The sequence below is a fragment of the Mercenaria mercenaria genome, chromosome 17 (genome assembly GCF_021730395.1).
Source record: "Mercenaria mercenaria strain notata chromosome 17, MADL_Memer_1, whole genome shotgun sequence".
NCBI lineage: Eukaryota > Metazoa > Mollusca > Bivalvia > Venerida > Veneridae > Mercenaria > Mercenaria mercenaria.
Window position 1 is genome coordinate 65583998 of NC_069377.1, and position 19775 is coordinate 65603772.

Sequence of the window (19775 nt, forward strand, 5' to 3'; positions counted from 1 at the left end):
AAAAAGAGATCTGCCAAATAAAAACAAGAGCACTGCAATGCAGAGCAATATACACAAAGCAAAGTCATATATGACCTTTGACCCTTAAGTGTGACCTTGACCTTGAAGCGAGTCATCCGGAACATGCGCTCTGCACATCGTTGCAATGTGGTGAACATTTCTGCAAAGTTTCTTTGAAATCCTTCAAGGGGTTCAAGAGTTACAGAGCGGACACGAAACAAACTGATATGACCTTTGACTCCTAAGTGTGACCTTGACCTTGAAGCGAGACGTCCAGAACATGCGCTCTGCATGTAGTCTGGGTGTGGTGAACATTTGTGTCAAGTTTCCTTGAAATCCTTCAAGGGGTTCAAGAGTTACAAGCGGACAGGAAATTGCTAACGGACAGACGGACACCAGCGTCATAACATAATACGTCCCTTCGGGCGTATAATAAAGACTCATGCAAGGTTTAATCAATTTATATGAAATACTTTTGAGTTAGGAGTGTCACAAGGTGAAAATGTGTATTTTTTACCATTTCAGGGCGCCATAACTCTGGAAATAGGGGTGGGGGCACAACAACCAACTTAGGCGCATAAATTCACATGCTCAATAATATTCCTACACAGTTATATGCAACATAAACTTTCAAACACTTTATGTGTTTCACATTATCGTGAAGGACCATAACTCTGGTCTGGCCTAGTAAAATCCCGAACAAAAAAGCAGTTGCATAATCTCTGACGCTATATAACAATCTCCTGATGTCTTATGACCCTAAGTCTAATACATCTTGAGATAAATATCACACAAACTTGCCCTTTATACATTTAGGTCCATAACTCTGGTCCGAAATCCCAAACAAAACATCAGACCTGTGCACAACTTCACATGTTGAATAATATTCCTATTATGTTTCATGACTCTAGGTCATGTATGTTTTAAGATATGTGCGACACAAACTTTTATGCCCTTTTATGCATATGTTTGACTAAGTCAAGGGCCATAACTCTGCTCTGGCTGAATGAAATCTCTAACAAAATCCTCAAGGTGCACAACTTCAAATGCTGAATAATATTCCTGTTATGGTCAAATACTTTTTGAGAAACATGCGACACAAACTTTTAGGCCCTTTTTATGTATATTTTTGACTAAGTCAAGGACCATAACTCTGGTCTGGCTGGGTGAGACCCCAATTACAACACCAGGTGCACAACTTCACATGCTGAAAAACTATCCTTTGAGGTTTCATGATTCTGGGTTAAATACTTCTTTTGATATGCACGACACAATTTCGGATTGATGAATAAGGGCCCCTATAATTTTGATGGGGGCACAAAAAAAAATAAAATTCTCAGCAGAGCCTCACGTTTCTCATGAATTTATTCAACTCAAGTCACTTGTGTAAGATCCTCTATGTAATGGTGATCAGTGTTCCTGAATTCTGTACCACTAATGACAAATACTTAGCATGTAACTTACAAGTTCTTTTCATGCATCAAAGGTGGACATAATTAATGACTTTTGGTACATTGTCTTCTGTGAACAAACATCTCACCTGGGGATGGAACTCACAACCTCCTGATATGTAGGGTGTGCCCTGCCTACTAAGCTAACCAAGTAGGTTAAATGAATAGGTAAAATAAAATTTTGTAAATGAGAGCATACCTCTTTGTAAAACAGCATGTCTTCCGAGAACATGGATTTACTATATCCATCACCATAAATCTCTTCAGATCTTTTTCTGTAATTAAATATTCTTTAAACAAATCTTGACTGTCAAATTTATCTTCAAGAAAATGGTGTAGCTTTAGACATAGCCCATAATCTGCCTGGTCCTCCGTCAATGACTGTCGCATATTTTCTCCATAATTCTCCAGGCAATCTGAATTCTGCAAACAGAAACCAATATGTTTCTGTTTATCACTGGCTTCTTTATCAAAACTTTCACAATCAAGATTGTCTCCCTTAGCTGCATTACTTATAACATTACTACCTACATCCTGTTTTTGTCGTTTACAGTTCAAGTTTTCAGCACTGTCTTCATTTGTTCTTTTACAGACAGAATGCTGACTTGTAGCACCAGTCCCAGTCTGTGTAACACTGTTTTCACTTTTCACTTCACTGTGCCGTCTGCAGATGAAGCTGTGACCTTCCCTTTTCAGTTGCTCGGACTGTGTCTCAGCCTCAGATTTTAATTTATATGTAAGCCAGTCTTGTGGGCAATTTAATTTGACCATTATCTGAAAAACATAACAATTTGAAGCTAAGCAGGAGAGAAGATCACTCAATTATGCACAAAGTTTTAAAATATGTGCAAACTGATCAAAGTAACAGAATTTTAAAAACTTATTTAAGCCTATTAGCTGGTAACCTGCATTTTTGTTTTTAATCAAATGAGTATGACAAGAGTAATACTGCACTTAAATGAATTAACAAGAGCTGCCAGAAGAATAGCATGCTACCTTTCAAACATATCTATCAAGACATTATTATCATATGATAAGAGTGAGAAATGAGTATGTGACAAATGTAATTAATAATAACAGAGATAGATGTAAAGTGTATCAAAACATTAACTAATTACGAAAGGGACATAATTTATTATTAATACTGGAAAATGTCTGCAAGAGTAATACAGAATGTGTCGTATCAAGTGGCTAATCATACGGAATAACTAAATCTATAAAGTAACGAGTAAAAGTGCATCACAACATGAACTTGAAATTCATAACATAGTGATGCTAGAGTTATGGTCATATGACATGGGTAATGAAGTGGAATACCCATTTTAAGTTTGAGTCTAATTCATTTAGTAACAAAAAAGATATGGTGACAAAGCTTTAAAATCAAACTGAAATTCTATGTAAAAAGGGGACATAATTCACGAAATATTTGCACTGGAGTTATGGACCTTGTATCATATGATGAGAATAATGAGGTGGAAGAACTATTTTAACTTTGAGTTTATTAAGTAATACAAAGATATAGTGAAAATGCTTCAAAATTAACATAAAATTCTAAGGATGCTAACTAACACAATTTCCAAATGAACGACTTTTATTCTAGGCCTGTGCAGCTTGGTGGCAGAACCTGCCTTTCACCAGGGCATAATTCGTGAAATATTGGTGTGTGAGTAATGTGCCTTCTGTCATATGATATGGGTGATGATGTGAAACAATAAAGTTTAAAGTTTTAATCAAATCCCTTCTGTAATTAGAGAGATCTAGTAAATATGCATCAAAAAACCCATAAAATTCTAAGAAAAATGGGGGCATAATTCATGAAAAATTGGTGTCAGAGCTGTGGACCTTGAGTAATTTCATATGGGTTATTGTGGAACTATTTTAAGTCTGAATCAAAATCAAATCCATTTCATAAAAATTGAGATAGAAAGAAAGGACATCAAAACTTTAAACCTGAATTGTAAATAAAATGGGGGATACTTCATGAAATATTGGTGAGACAGTTGTGGCTCTTGTGCCATAATGCTGTGAGAGATGATGAGAAATAACTGTTTTAATATTGAAGCAAATTCATCAAGTAATTACAGGGATAAAGAGAAAGTGCATCAAAACATTAACCAAGGTGAGGACAAGGAACATATGCCAATGCAGACAATGATACCAGGTTGAGTATGATAGCTCTCCATATACTTTCCATGTAGTAGATAAAATTCTAAGGGGACTAACTAACACAGTTTCCAAATGAAAGACTTTTATTCTAGGCCTGTGCAGCTTGGTGGCAGACACTGCCTTTCACCAGCCTGGTGGTAGAAACACCTGCCTTTCAAAAGCCTGCTAGAAGATCCATGCCTGCTGGTATAGCCACATGCCTTTCACATGCCTGCTGATAGAACCACCTGCATTTAACAATCCTTCTGGTAAAAACACATGCCTTTCATATGCCTGTTGAAAGAACCACCTGCCCTTTAAAAGCCTGCATCTTTCACAAGCCTGCTGGCAGAGCCACCTGCCTTTCACAAGCCTGCTGGTAGAACCACTTGCTTTTAACAAGCCTGCTGATAGAACCATTTGCTTTTCACAAGCCTGCTGGTAGAAACACCTGCCTTTCACAAGACTGCTGGTGGAAACACCTGCCTTTCACAAGCCTGCTGGTAGAACCACTTGCTTTCACAAGCCTGCATAGAAGCATTTCTTTTACAAGCCTGTGGCTGTGCAGACCACTGCTTTCACAGCCTGCTGATAGAAACCACTTGCTTTCAAAAAGCCTGCGTAGAACACTGCTTTCCAAGCTGCTGGTTAGACCATTTGCTTTTCACAAGCCTGCTGATAGAACCACTTGCATTTTCACCAATCCTCTGATAAACACTGCCTTTCATATAAGCTGTGACTAGAACCACTTGGCTTTTCACAAGCCTGCTGGCTAGAACCACCTGCCTTTCACAAGCCTGCTGATAGACCCATTTGCTTTTCTTAAGCCTTCTGGTAGAAACACCTGCCTCTCACAAGCCTGCTGGTAGAAACACCTGCCTTTCACATGCCTACTGGAAGAAACACCTGCTTTTCACAAGCCTGCTGGTAGAACCACTTGCTTTTCACAAGCCTGCTGATAGACCCAATTTCACAAGCCTGCTGGTAGCTTTTCACAAGCCTGCTGGTAGAACTACCTGCTTTTCACAAGCCTGCTGATAGAACCATTTGCTTTTCACAAGCCTGCTGATTGAACCATTTGCATTTCACAAGCCTGCTGGTAGAACCACTTGCTTTTCACAAGCCTGCTGATAGAACCACTTGCTTTTCACAAGCCTGCTGGTAGAACCACTTGCTTTTCACAAGCCTGCTGGTAGAACCATTTGCTTTTCACAAGCCTGCTGGTAGAACCACTTGCTTTTCACAAGCCTGCTGACAGAACCACTTGCTTTTCACAAGCCTGCTGGTAGAACCACCTGCCTTTCACAAGCCTGCTGGTAGAACCACTTGCTTTTCACAAGCCTGCTGGTAGAACCACTTGCCTTTAATAAACCTTCTGGTAGAACCACTTGCTTTTCATAAGCCTGCTGGTAGAACCACCTGCCTTTCACAAGCCTGCTGGTAGAACCACTTGCTTTTCACAAGCTGCTGGTAAAACCACTTGCCTTTCACAAGCCTGCTGGTAGAACCACTTGCTTTTCACAAGCCTGCTGGTAGAACCACTTGCCTTTCAAAAGCCTGCTGGTAGAACTACTTGCCTTTCACAAGCCTGCTGGTAGAGCAACCATTTGCCTTTCACAAGCCTGCTGGTAGAACCACCTGCCTTTTTTCACAAGCCTGCTGGTAGAACCAACTACCTTTCACAAGCCTTCTGGTAGAACCAACTGTCTTTCACAAGCCTGCTGGAAGATTTCAACATAAGACAGATTCTGCATTTATGACCAAAGTTAGAGGCATATTTTGCTGTTGGGTTTAATTTCAAACATACACAGCTATAGGTCATACATGTATGGTGACCCTCCAGCTTTTCATAGTGTAGGGAGACTCCAGGTGCCCCTATAGGCATTATTTCATCACAGGCAGGCACCGGGGTAGAACCACTGAATTTCCAGTGAGCAACCTGGATGACTTCCTCACATGAAAAATTCTATGCCCCAAGTTAGGCTTGAACTCATATCGGTGAGGGGCAAGCAATCTGATGTCAGCAACCTTTACCACTCAGCATGGAGGGCCCCTAGAGATACATTTTGTTCTTAGATGAAAACATTTATTGTGCTCCTATGTAAATTATACTGTTTAATTATAAAACATTTTGAAATCACCTCTTCTGAAGTTTGAAAACTGAACTGTAGTGGCCTCTTCTTTGCAATGAGAAAGTACCTTAACCTTGAGTTTGGGATGCCAAACTGTAATGGTGTGAGCAGTAATTCCTGGAAACAGACAAAAACATCTACAAATGCAGAGTGTTGGGCCCAAAACAAGACCTGTTTGTAATACACATGTGCTTACTCTTATGAAATTTTCAGACTCTGTTCTGTGACTTTGGCCTTTGAGCTAATTACAAAGAAGGCACTAAGAAATTGTTACTGACACTATGACATTTGAATGCTGAATGCTCAAGCATTCTACAGTTATTTAAAGGAAAGAAAAGAATTTTCATCTTAAAGTCACTGTGACCTTGACCACCTTTACCTTTGACAAAATTTCTCTTCAAATAGTTGATGTTACATACAACAGAAAGTGTTAACTCACATTTCCTTTAATTTGACCCCGTGGCCTAGTTTTTGATAGACATGACCCACATTGGAACTTGACCTAAAGATCATCAAGATTAACATTTTGACCAAGTTTCATTAAGATATGGACATAACTGTGGCCTCTAAAGTGTTAACTAGCTTTTCCTTTGATTTGACCTGGTGACCTAGTTTTTAACCCGACATGACCCAAATTCGAACTTCGCCTAAAGATCATCAAGATTAACATTCTGACTAAGTTTCATGAAGATATAGTCATAAATGTGGCATCTGGAGTGTTATCAAGCTTTTCCTTTGATTTGACCTAGTGACCTAGTTTTTGACCCCGCCTGACCTAGATTTGAACTTGACCTATAGATCACCAAGATTAACATTCTGACCAAGTTTCATTAAGATATGGTCATAAATGTGGCCTCTAAAGTGTTAACTAGCTTTTCCTTTGATTTGGCCCGGTGACCTAGTTTTTGACCCGACATGATCCAGATTCGAACTTGACCTAAAGATCATCAAGATTAACATTCTGACTAAGTTTGATGAAGATACTGTCATAAATGTGGCCTCTAGGAGTGTTATCAAGCTTATCCTTTGATTTGACCTAGTGACCTAGTTTTTGACCCCACCTGACCAAGATTTGAATTTATCCTATAGATCATCAAGATTAACATTTTGACCAAGTTTCATTAAGATATGGACATAACTGTGGCCTCTACAGTGTAAACTAGCTTTTCCTTTGATTTGACCTGGTGACCTAGTTTTTGATCCTACATGACCCAGATTGTAACTGGACCTTGAGATCATCAAGATTAATATTCTGACTAAGTTTCATGAAGATATAGTCATAAATGTGGCCTCTACAGTGTTTACAAGCTTTCCCTTTGATTTGACCTGGTGACCTAGTTTTTGACCCCAGATGACCCAATATTGAATTCATCAAAGACTTTATTGAGGATAACACTCCATTAAGATTGGGCCAAAATTGTGACCTCTACAGTGTTAACAAGCTTTTTCTTTCATATGACCTAGTGACCTAGTTTTTCAACTAAGATGACCCAATATCAAACTCGTCCAAGATTTTTTTGAGGGTAACATTCTGACCAAGTTTCATTAAGATTGGGTCAAAATTGTGACCTCTAGAGTGTTAACAAGCTTTTCCTTTGATTTGACCTGGTGACCTAGTTTTTCACCCCAGATGACCCAATACCGAAAACATCCAAGAGTTTATTGAGAGTAACATTCTGACCAAGTTTCATTAAGATTGGGCCAAAAATGTGACCTCTAGAGTGTTAACAGTCAAATTGTTGACGACGGACGGACGGACGGACGACGGACACAGGGCGATCACAAAAGCTCACCTTTGAGCACTTTGTGCTCAGGTGAGCTAAAAACATTATAAAACAAGAGCTGTCGGAGGACAGCAACGCTCGACTATTCAACAGCCTTGTCAATTGAATGAATACAAAAGTTGAAAAAGGGGCATAATTTTGTAAAATGCAAAGTAGAGGTATTGAACCTCTGTACTGCATGTCATATCATGACAGTGAACAAGTGTGTGAAGTTTCAATCCTTTCCAATTTGTGGATACTGAGATACCAGCTTACATACAAAAACTTTACAAAAAACTGCTAAGTCAAAGGGGCATAATTTTGTAAAAGTGCCAAGTAGAGTTATGGGACCTTCACAGTGCATGTTAGATCATGACAGTGAACAAGTGTGTGAAGTTTCAATCCATTCCAATTAGTGGATACTGAGATATCAGATTACATACAAAAATTTAACCAAAAACTGCTAAGTCGAAAAAGGGGCATAATTTTGAAAAAAAAGAGAGTAGAGTTATGGGACTTGCTTAGTGCATGTCAGATCATGATAGTGAACAAGTATGTGAAGTTTCAATCCATTCCCATTAGTAAGTACTGAGATACCAGCTTACATACAAAACCTTAACCAAAAATTTCTAAGTCGAAAAAGGGGCATAATTTTGTAAAAAAGCAAAATAGAGTTATGGAACCTGTGCAATGTAGATCAGTTCATCACAGTGAATAAGTGTGTGAAGTTTCAATCCATTCCCACAAGTGGTTACTGAGTTACCAGCTTACATACAAAACCTTAACCAAAAATTTCTAAGTCGAAAAAGGGGCATAATTTTGTAAAAAAGCAAAATAGAGTTATGGAACCTGTGCAATGTAAGTCAGTTTGTCACAGTGAATAAGTGTGTGAAGTTTCAATCCATTCCCACAAGTGGTTACTGAGATACCAGCTTACATACAAAACCTTAACCAAAATCGGGACGCGGACGCGGACGCAGACGCCGACGCCGACGCCGACGCATGGGCGAGTGCAATAGCTCACTATTCTATGAATAGTCGAGCTAAAAATAAACAAGAGCTGTCAGTGGACAGCACCCTCGACTATTCTCAGTGCTTGATAGTATAATATAAGCTATGAGTAAAACTTTAACATTACAATAAGAATATTCTAAGTCGAAAAGGGGCCATATTTCATTCAAAATGCTTGATAGAGTTGCCTCCTCCTTTTTACAGATTGGGGTCATGATGGTAAACAAGTATGCAAAATATCAAAGCAATATCTCAATGGACTTTGAAAATATTTGGGGTGGTACACAAACTTTAACACTACAATAAGCATATTCTAAGTCGAAAAGGGGCCGTAATTCAGTCAAAATGCTCGGCAGAGTTGCCTCCTCCTTTTTACAGACTTGGGTCATGACGGTAAACAAGTATGCAAAATATCAAAGCAATATCTCAATGGACTTTGAAAATATTTGGGGTGGTACGCACACTTTAACATTTGTGTACAGTAAAGCTCACGCTATCGCCGACGCCAGGGCGAGTAGGATACCTCCCCTATTCTTCGCAATGAAACAGTTTCAGACAAGAAGATTTTCAAAGTTTTTTCCTATACAAATCTATGTAAACTTGGGACCCCCTCTTTTCACCCCAGGGGCACAATTTGAACAATCTTCATAGAGGACCATTAGATAATGTCACATGCCAAATATCATGACTCTACGCCTTGCGATTTTGGACAAGAAGATTTTTAAAGTTTTCCTTTTGGTTGCCATGGCAACCAGAGTTTAGCATGGAATTCAATTCTTTGAACAATTTTGAAAGGGGGCCACCCAAGGATCATTCCTGTGAAGTTTGGTGTAATTCTGCCCAGTGGTTTTCAAGAAGATTTTTTTAGAAAATGTTGACGGACGCACGACACACGTCACACGACACACAACGGACGACAGACATTGAGCGGTCACAAAAGCTCACCATGAGCCTTTGGCTCAGGTGAGCTAAAAAGATATAGAGCAGACACTATTTGAGTTATTTGATTTTTGACCTCCTAGTATGACCTTGACCTAGAATCTAGAGACCTGTTGCTCTCTGCAGATCTTCTTGAATAACTGATACTAGCTTCATGAAAATCTGTCAAGTGGTTAAGAAGACACTGAATTGACATGATGTTAAGCTATTTCACATCTGACCTCCAACGTTACCTTGACCTTGAGCCAAGGGTTTTGTGCTCTGTATGTTGTCTTGGTGAAGTAAACCACTGATGCTAGTTTTATGAAAATTTTCCTAGCAGTTAGAAAGATATGGAGAACACATGAATGTGGACTGACATGAGTGGGACTATGGCATGACTCCAACATAGCACCCATATACTTTGAATCCGTGCGTTTAATAACATGTGTGTAATGTTTCATGACCATAGGTCAAATACTTTAAGAGACACATGTGAACCAAAATTTTGGCAGGCATTAAAAAGGCCAATACAGATTTGGACTTATTTTGATTTAAATAAAAACTGATGTGCACTCTTATATTGTAAGTAATCAGATAAATTCAAGTCTATTAATTTTTTTTAAAATCAAAATGTAACAGAACATGACATTTTCTAACACACAAAACTAAACCAAGACTTGTAAAGGATATACTCTACCACTTTATTTCAATAAATCATTTGAAAACTTGAAGTAAAATGCTTTCTTGTATAACTGTACCTGAAAGTTGTAGCCACAGTCTTTGAGTGTTTCTATCAGCCTCATTCTGGAATCTGAGCATTCGAACCCTTTTACATTTTCTAGAAGAATGTATGATGGACATTTTTCTGACCTGAAAAAAAAGTATCTTTTATTAAATTTTACTAGTTAAATGAGACATGTTGTGCTGGATTTTTGACTTTAAAGATTTGTCAAACATTTCTGCAAATCTTGTCTAGTAACTGCTGTATTGCATTTTGTTTGACAAAATGATTTCTTTCCATTTCCTTTAAACAACTGAGTAAACTGAGTGTGGAATCTGCCTTATAACAAAAGAAATGACCAAGTAAGTAACAAAATTAATGTTTCTGAAGTAGAGTGCCCTTTCAAGTGGGTTAGAGTCCTTCACAATAGAGGTACCAACCTGACATTTGTGCAGAACTCACATTTTCATCACACTTAGTTTCAAAGATTTGTTAAGATATCCCACTATCTATCAAATGCAAATGTAAAGTAAGAGCACAGCTAGAAAGGAGTTAATGTTCTTTGGCCTTCTTACTCACTTATTGATGAAAAAAAATGTATAAAGTTTTAAAGCTATATTATTCAACAAAAGTGAACTTAAACACAAAAGTAATCAAGAAATACCAATTTCCTAAGTTAAAAAGGGACATAATTCTATCAAAATGTAAGAGAGAGTTATAGTTCTTGACCTACTTACTAATCTACTGATAATAAATGAGTGTACAAAGTTTAAAGCTATTCATGAAAAATGGACATAAACAAACATTGTAACCAAAGAATTCCAATGTTCTAAGTAAATAAAGGGCCATAATTCTGATGAAATGCATACAAGAGTTATGGTCTACTTACTCAAATAATGATGATAAACAAGTCTGCAAAGTTTCAAAGCTTTTATAGTATTCAAGTAAAAGGGACCTGAACAGAAAAAATCAAAGGTTTCTTAGTTAGAAAGGGCCATAATTCTAACAAGAGGGCCATGATGGCCCTATATCGCTCACCTGTTATCACTGCACTTGAGGACCAAGAAGGTCCTCAGAAAAAATATCTAAGTCCAAAGGACAGTAACAACAAAGAGAAGAAATTTAACCGAAAAGAAAAAAAAATTCTTACAAGGTACAGATATGTCAAAATACACCTAAAAATTGGAGGTACCATCCATATTGTACCACAGAAAAGTGGTCTTGGTTTTTCCCTACGGCCAATAATAAAAAAGTTACTAAAAATAAGCTATTTATATAGTAATGTAAAAGGGAAGTAATTAAAAAAAATTACTGTAAATGAACAAAAGAAGGATCTGCCAAATAAATCTGCTGACATAAATGAAATTTCAGATCAGTATCTTCATTAGTTATGGAGATATACCCATTTTAATTTGGAATAAAGGGAGGTAATCTGACACAAAATCAGTCCATAGTTATCTACCCTGATTGGCTCAGTCCAACTAATGACAATAATGAAATTTCAAATAAGTCCTATAAGTACTAACTGATATAAATCCATTTTGATTACAATCAGGGGAGGTAATCAGATATAAAATAACTCTGGAACCTATGATTGGATCTGATTTGTCATGGAATTTAAAATTTATTGTTGTTGAAGATATTTTGGAAGTTTGTATCAAATAAAACCATAAATGACGTCTCTATATGGCTGCAAAAACCAAAATAGCCAATTTTTGACCTTTAAGGGGCCATAACTCTGGAACCCATGATGGAATCTGGCCAGTTTAAGAAAGGAACCAAGATCTTGTGGTGATACAAGTTTTGTGCAAGTTTGATTAAATTCAAATCATAAATGAAGCTGCTATTGTGCAGACAAGGTCAAAATAGCTAATTCTGGCCCTTTCAGGGGCCATCACTCTGGAACCCATAAAGGAATCTCGCCAGTTCAAGAAAGGAACCAAGATCTTATGGTGATACAAGTTGTGTGCAAGTTTGGTTAAAATAAAATCATAAATGAAGCTGCTATTGTGCAGACAAGGTAAAAATAGCTTATTTTGGCCCTTTCAGGGGCCATAACTCTGGAACCCATAATGGAATCTGGCCAGTTCAAGAAAGGAACCAAGATCTTATGGTGATACAAGTTGTGTGCCAGTTTGGTAAAAATCAAATCATAAACAAAGCTGCTATTGTGCAGACAAGGTCAAATTAGCTAATTTTGGCCCTTTCAGGGGCCATAACTCTGGAACCCATAATGGGATCTGGCCAGTTCAAGAAAGGAACCGAGATCTTATGGTATAAATGAAACCACTATCATGCAGACAAGAAATTTTTGACGCATGGACGGACGGACTGACGACAGACGAAGGGTGATCACAAAAGTTCACCTTGTCACTATATGACAGGTGAGCTAACAAAATGCAAGTAAGAGTTAAGATTCTTGGTCAACATACTCATCTAATGATGATACATAAGTCTGCAAAGTTTAAAAGCTAAATAGCTCTTATAGTATTTTAGAAAAGTTGACCTAAACCATAAATTTAACCAAGAAATTCAAATTTTTTCAGAACAAAAATGGCCATAATTCTATCAAAATGCAAGTGAGAGTTATGGTTCTTGTTCTACTTACTAATCTAACAATGGTTAACAAGCGTTAAAAGTTTTAAAGCTATAGCTCTTACAGTTTTTGAGAGAAGTGGACCTAACCAAAGCAGACAAAAACACTGATTGTCACATAGGGAATCAGCTTGTGTTCTACATATTGAGTAAACTGGTCAGCCACATAGGGAATCAGCTTGTGTTCTACATATTGAGTAAACTGGTCAGCCACATAGGGAATCAGCTTGTGTTCTACCTACTGAGTAAACTGGTCAGCCACATAGGGAATCAGCTTGTGTTCTACATATTGAGTAAACTGGTCAGCCACATAGGGAATCAGCTTGTGTTCTACATATTGAGTAAACTGGTCAGCCACATAGGGAATCAGCTTGTGTTCTACATATTGAGTAAACTGGTCAGCCACATAGGGAATCAGCTTGTGTTCTACATATTGAGTAAACTGGTCTGCCACATAGGGAATCAGCTTGTATTCTACATACTGAGTAAACTGGTCAGCCACATTGGGAATCAGCTTGTGTTCTACATATTGAGTAAACTGGTCAGCCACATAGGGAATCAGCTTACCTTTTCAGAAGGTCTAGTACATGCAAAAATGACTTGGTGCGAATGTCTTCTGTATCTTTCTGTTTACCGACACGTGTAAATGGTTGGCAGGGTGGGCTCATCAGTATCATGTCTATCCGCAAACTGTCAAACTTCTTAACTGTAAGTGACTGCAAGTAAAACAAAACATAAAAGACTTTGAAGACAATTATTATAACATTAAAACTTGTTTACCTTTTTAAAACTGATAAAAATCAGTGATGTGTGGTGGCTGTAATAAGTTCCCCATACATGTACCTGGACGTAGTTTATATTTTCTGGTCCTTTGGGATAATTGAGTCCATTCAATTTTATCAGAATAGAATCTGCTTAAGCTGGTGCTTGGGGGCCTGCGGAGTGTTGTATATTTCATTACCTCTCATGAACAGACTCCGTCAAACAGAGTCTGCTATTGTTTTGCTTGGTTGTGTTCTCTGATTCCAAAGGGACCTCTTTATAGATTTTGTTACAGAAAACACATGTTGAAGTATAGGTTTACGTTATAAAATTTCTGAATCAAGAGTTATAATACATGATGAATCTATTGAAGCTTAAAATATAGAAAAGTTTGAAATGTTATGCATTATACATGTGTAATAATATAATTACTAACAATTTTTAATTTGCAAATGAAATACTATTTTCAAGTTTTACGCAAGTTTTCATTAACTTATCAAAACAAGAAAATCTTTTTAAATGACAATAGCAGAGCTTTTGTCACCATAAACTGCAAACCTTGCATCACAGTTGGATATGTGAAAAAGAAACAACAAAAAATACATTTTATGTAGCATATTCATGAGCTGTCAAGCTAAAAAATCTTGCCTTCTGGAGAAACAGCGGCGTTTGGCTTTGTACCTCCCTTTACTGGTATCAATAGATGTATAAATTCTACCTGCTGAATTCATCTTTGCCTGCTTCACAGAACTGGGGTTTGACCCTATCATGAGTGCCAAGCTTTTTTCTTTTTTCTTGAGTACACCATACTATTATTTAAAGTTTATTTTCTTGAATATTTTTCGTTGTATTCTGCATATCTTAGAATATAAAATCACTGTTGCACTTATACAAAATTCTGTTTTGTAGCCAAATTATTTTCCCAAACTGTACTGCCTGTATGTGAATTTAATGATGTTATTTTTAAAGATATCCTATGGCTATCTGTTGCTGAAATATTTTACATTTGAAATCAATGTAAACAAGTACATCATTCTTTCAGACTTTATTGCTAGCAAAATGATTTAATAGCGAAAATAAAAATATTTCTGGACAGCAAATCTGTTCTTGTGCTTGTTTTTGTGTAATACTAATACGCAACATGCCATGAGCACTTGAGCTCTTCGCAGTACCTGAAGAACGTCACCCACTGACTTATATTATCAATTTTTTTACCATTGGGGATGTCACAGCTTTATTATGTCACTGTTGGCACATTTCATTCACTGTCATGTATCGATACCTGAGAACTGTTAGTGGGGAGCACAACGTCTCAGGCTAACTTTAAGTGTATAACACAATAATATTTGTACTTTTACAAGGATCTAACATTAAATTACAACATTTGAAAACAAAGCATGTTTGTGGGGAGATCTATTTAAATCTATTCTTGTGTGCTTGTTCCTTCATGAACACCCAGGATAAAGTTTGGTGGACAAATCAAGCACAACTTTACACTGTGCTAAATGCCATTTGTTCATACATATATTTAATAGCTGCTTTTCTATAGGTCTATGCAGAATATGCTAAAGACTGTTTCTGTTCACGAGGTAAATGTATTACATACAGCAAATTAAAACATTTCTTTCATTTTTCATACTCTGAAGTTTACAATTAATGTTTGGATGTTAATCATGGATGAATACTTCTGTTTTCAGAGGTGGTAGAGTTGGATGTTATATCTTTTGAAATAAGCACTGAACTTTTTGTTCCAAACATTTGACAGTTTAAAGACAAACTGCCAGTTTCTCTTCTGTCATTACATAATGCATTTTACAAACATGGATGACACCAGAAAAGTCACATACCGGTATATAGGCAGTGCATAATGACAAGTTTGACTACGAAACCAGGGGTCTTGATTTCGAGGCCCTGCTTTTCCAACTAAAAAATATTACTAACATTTGGATAAGCGTCTCGTGTATGGGTGCTTTACACCTTGCAATCTAAAGAACCAGGGAAGCATCTGGAATTGAGTGTCACTATCCTCCCATAGTCTTCTGGAGGAGTTGCACATTTTTGTTACCAATGGCAACTAAAAATAAACTTATGTACAAACAAGAGCTGTCACTAATGGTGACAAATGCCCCTGCAGCGCCTTGACCTTTGACCTGGTGACCTTGACCTTTGACCTAGTGACCCCAGTGTCAATAGGGGTCGTGTACTCAATAAGTACTCTTAGCATGTGAAGTTTGAAGGTCCTGGGTGCAGTGGTTCGCGAGTAAAGTGCCTTCATGCAAAAAGTTAACGTTGCCTTCATGCAAAAAGTTAACATTGTGACGAACGAACGGATGGACAATTGAAAACTAATATGCCTCCCTTCGGGGGCATAACAAACACATGTGAGAGCGAACGCAGTGGCCCAGTGGTAACCCAATTTGACTACAAAACGCCATGATCTGGGCAATTCATTTTCGATACAGAACATTATCTTGCCCTTCATTGCATTATATGCATATCATACTACAAAAATAAACATATCAGAAGTTCTGTAAAACATGGTGAGAGTCTTAATAAATCGTACTTACGTCACTTTACCCTTCTTTATAAACACTTTTTCACTGGAATCCATCATACCTAGTTTGTTTTGAGCTGTGAGGCTTCTGTGCCCTGTGCTCTGAGGTAATGGACATGGTAAAATTAGCTTAGAGGTAACCTTTATGGACTGACACAGTGACCATGATGATTTAGGTGTAAAAGTATGTCAATATTGTACCCTGATATTCCTAAATCTCTTACCTCTATTGCACTGGAGTTGATGTTAACATTAAGAAAATTGTGTTTATAAACCAGATTTGCATTGGTGTTTACATCCATTGCCATGACAACATCATACTCTATACCACTACCTGCAAGCAAATTAAAAAGGCATTCTGAGATCAAAATTATATATAACAGGATAGTCAAAAGTATGCACAAATTAATTAAATGATAGCTCTGCTTGTTTGCATGCTGGATTTAAATCCCTCTTAAAGGTAGTTCTGCACGTTTGAAAAATCGGAAGTGATGGTGCAACGTCACTTATCCGCATGGCCAAATATCTCAAAAGTAAGCACAGGGACCTATACATTTTATCTCACCATATTATAGGCCATATGTTAATTTACCTTTGTGAGAAGTTTCATTAAAATCTACATTTTAGAAAAATTTCTATTCCCGAAAATGTTATGAAAGCTGCGATTTTCCCATAGACTCCCATTATGAAAAATTGCGTGAGATCAAAATTTTTCAAATCAGTCTAGCAAAAAATCAAGCACATGACCCTATCTTTTTTATTTGCTGAATTTTCTTAATATATTCCAAAGTTTTGAAAAATCAGAGTTTAATCAAATTCTACATTGTAGATAAAATTTCGATCCAAAAGTGCAGAACTACTTTAATTTAAAAGCATCTGTGGTTACAAATGTATGTAGAGTTGATTGGCAGACACTGTTCAGGGATACAAATTAACATTCAGCTGAGCAGCTAATAGCCAACTGGGCTAATAACTTCCAAAGTTCAGGGGCCCAGTCTAAAACGTAAAATATAAAATACATTACTCTATGCCTAAAAACTACTTACCGGTATTTCTTGTGAATGAAGCATAAATGTACTGTATTAAATCAAAACAATTATTCACTTTAATGACCCTTTTATATCATCAAACAAAATTATTATAGCCATTATTTCAGACATTTTGAAAAAAAAAAAAAAAAGTTTTGTGAAACCTTGCTATTTGGGACATAAATATTATTATGACTAAATTGAAATAAGTCAACATAATGACCGTACAACAAGAATTTAAGCTGCATTACCACCCTTGTTATCCAGATAATACGAAATTATGTGATAATTCCAAAATGCTACAAAATGACAGATGAACGCTTCTGAAAATTTCAGGTTTTTCGGTAAGTTGCTGTGGCTTGATAAGAGATTTTAACCACCAGATGTTGCAAAAAGAACGAATGGTGATTTGTTTCCATGGAACTCAAACTATTTTACTTTATTTTCGTGAATACAATACACAGTCACAGGCACCAGTATTGGACCTGGGACAAAAATATGTTTGTTTTCATCCTAAATGAGTTCAAAATGTAAAATATGTAGTGAAATATGAACCCCCTTCAAAAGATACAGTAGACATATGTATCTTTTGAAGGGGGCTCATACAGTATTTCACTACATATTTTTCATTTTGAACTCCTTTAGGATGAAAACAAACATATTTTTGTCCCAGGTCAGATACTGGTGCCTGTGTACACAGTATGTTAAATAGTTTACAAAATCCATGTAAGTTTAGTTTGGAAATTCATAAAAAATATTTAGATTTGTTTTTTATGCTTGTCAAAATACCATGGTTAGTATAGCCCAAGGAACAAAGCAAAAAAAGTGATCTCAATTACAATTCTTAACACCAACTTAATGTATTGAACTTACAGAAGAAGAGGGAAGGGGATATTGAACAAATATTAAGTTAATGAACGTAGATCTTATCCTATACACTGGGACCAACTCTTTATATTTCAGTATAGAAATGCATGTGAGTCTTGTATTGCAGCTGAAATTTTGGTTGGGGGACAACTTTGTATGGAAAAGTTAACAAGTGTACTAAATTATTAAGTACAATATCAAACTATTATCAGTTAAGGGATTAAGGGATGTACTTCTATGAACTCACAGCAGTATTCAACATATTCCAGCAAAACTGACCTGTTGAAGTGCCATTATTTTCACACTCTTAAAATGCTAACAGACCTCTAGCATACTTAATTTCTAAATATGGGTGTACCCCATCCACCTGTGGAATCTCAGCACATTTAGATTCAGGTGTTAAATTTACTTGTTCTGGCTTGTTTAATTTTTTACCAAAATCTAGCAGAAAAGATACAGGCGTGTAAGCTTTAGAACCTTCTGATAGCGGACTTGAGTTTTAAAACAGAATTTTACAAAGATAACTTTTTCAGGCATTTTATAACCTGTATTAGTTATAAAATATAGTTAACACAGGTAAGTTATTCAAAAAAAGTCTTTTTGCTGTTCTCACAACTGCCCTTTTTTTGTAAATTTGGGGAAGGGTACCAGGTCCCTTTTGGAGGGGAAATTTACGTCGCGAAATCATTGTTTGGAGGAATATATTTGCTGTAAAGTTGTTAAAACCAGGACTGAAAATCAAAACTAATTCCATTTTTTTTTACATGGGGAGTTTTTGGCCAAGGTGGTGAAAAAAGTATACTTTTTAGATTGGGGAATGGGGCCGAATTTCGGCCCTAAAATCAGCATAAAAAAAGGCCTGTCACAAAGTGACCTTTAAAGTGAAATTAGTAGCAAACTGTGGTTACCGGGGTAATCAAATTCTCTTTTAGTCTGATCATGACCTGATATTAAGAGTTTTATTGCTTTAAACCTTTTGCGTAAAACTTTATCAGTCTTGCGTAAAAATTTTTACTGCATAGCTGGAAAGATAAAAGGTCAATAATTCAGGAAATAATTGCATTAATTAGTCTCATTCAAAATGAGGAATCGGCACAGGAGGGCTTTGTAATATTTTATGATAACTGAAACAAGTTATGAAAGTTTAAGCATTTTTTTTTTTTTTAGAAAACTCTGGTTTGTAAGATATGTTTATTTTTTTTTTTTACTCTTTCATAGGTCTAATACAATTTAACATTCCATTAACAGACTTAAAATGTTTATATATCACAGCAAATTTTCCTGTATAACTACTTAAAGGGGTTATTTTAATACTAACTGAATCATTGCTTATGTGATGTACTACAAAGCATGGTATCGATATCGTTAAAAATACTGTATTGTTTCGTTGGTATCGGACCACTTCGTCCTTAACAATATCCAACCCTATGTGATGGTCAAACTGTAACGGTGGCTGCAAAAGTCAGAAATTAAAAAGCAGCTGCTCAGCAACAGTAAGCTTGTCTAGTTTCTGCGTAGAATGCAAACAAACAAAAAATTTTAAAGCCAGTACAAGAGCGTGGTGAATGACATCATGAACCATCACCCTGGCTTCCCGTAAATTTTACAAAGTATCCCAGACTCACCAGTTTCGACGCACATAACAAGCAACATGGCCGCGCTTTTTCATTCAGTAACATACGTGACTCTATTAGATGTTGCATGTACAATAACCTTTTATGCATTGACTCATACCAATAACATCTTATTCTAAACAACTGACTGCCAGAAATCAAAAGGTAAACAACAACTAGTGTGATCGGCCATACTTTTTTCTAACACACCT

At 36.7% G+C, this 19775-nt stretch overlaps 1 protein-coding gene across 4 annotated transcripts in view; it reads right to left on the reverse strand.

Moving 5' to 3' along the window:
- The window catches only part of LOC123536432 (tRNA (cytosine(38)-C(5))-methyltransferase-like), a 33121-nt gene that overhangs the window by 12098 nt on the left and 1248 nt on the right, over positions 1 to 19775 (reverse strand). For 3 of the 4 annotated variants that reach the window (XM_045319621.2, XM_053528452.1, XM_045319622.2), the window contains exons 2-6: positions 16280 to 16389; positions 13307 to 13455; positions 10182 to 10293; positions 5738 to 5845; positions 1651 to 2225 (exon numbers count right to left, since the gene is read on the reverse strand). In XM_045319621.2, the coding sequence (XP_045175556.2) occupies positions 1651 to 2225; positions 5738 to 5845; positions 10182 to 10293; positions 13307 to 13455; positions 16280 to 16389 (1054 nt within the window). Of the gene's footprint in view, positions 1 to 1650; positions 2226 to 5737; positions 5846 to 10181; positions 10294 to 13306; positions 13456 to 14149; positions 14311 to 16279; positions 16390 to 19775 lie in introns of those variants that run through there. The other variant, XM_045319623.2, reaches the window with a different exon arrangement.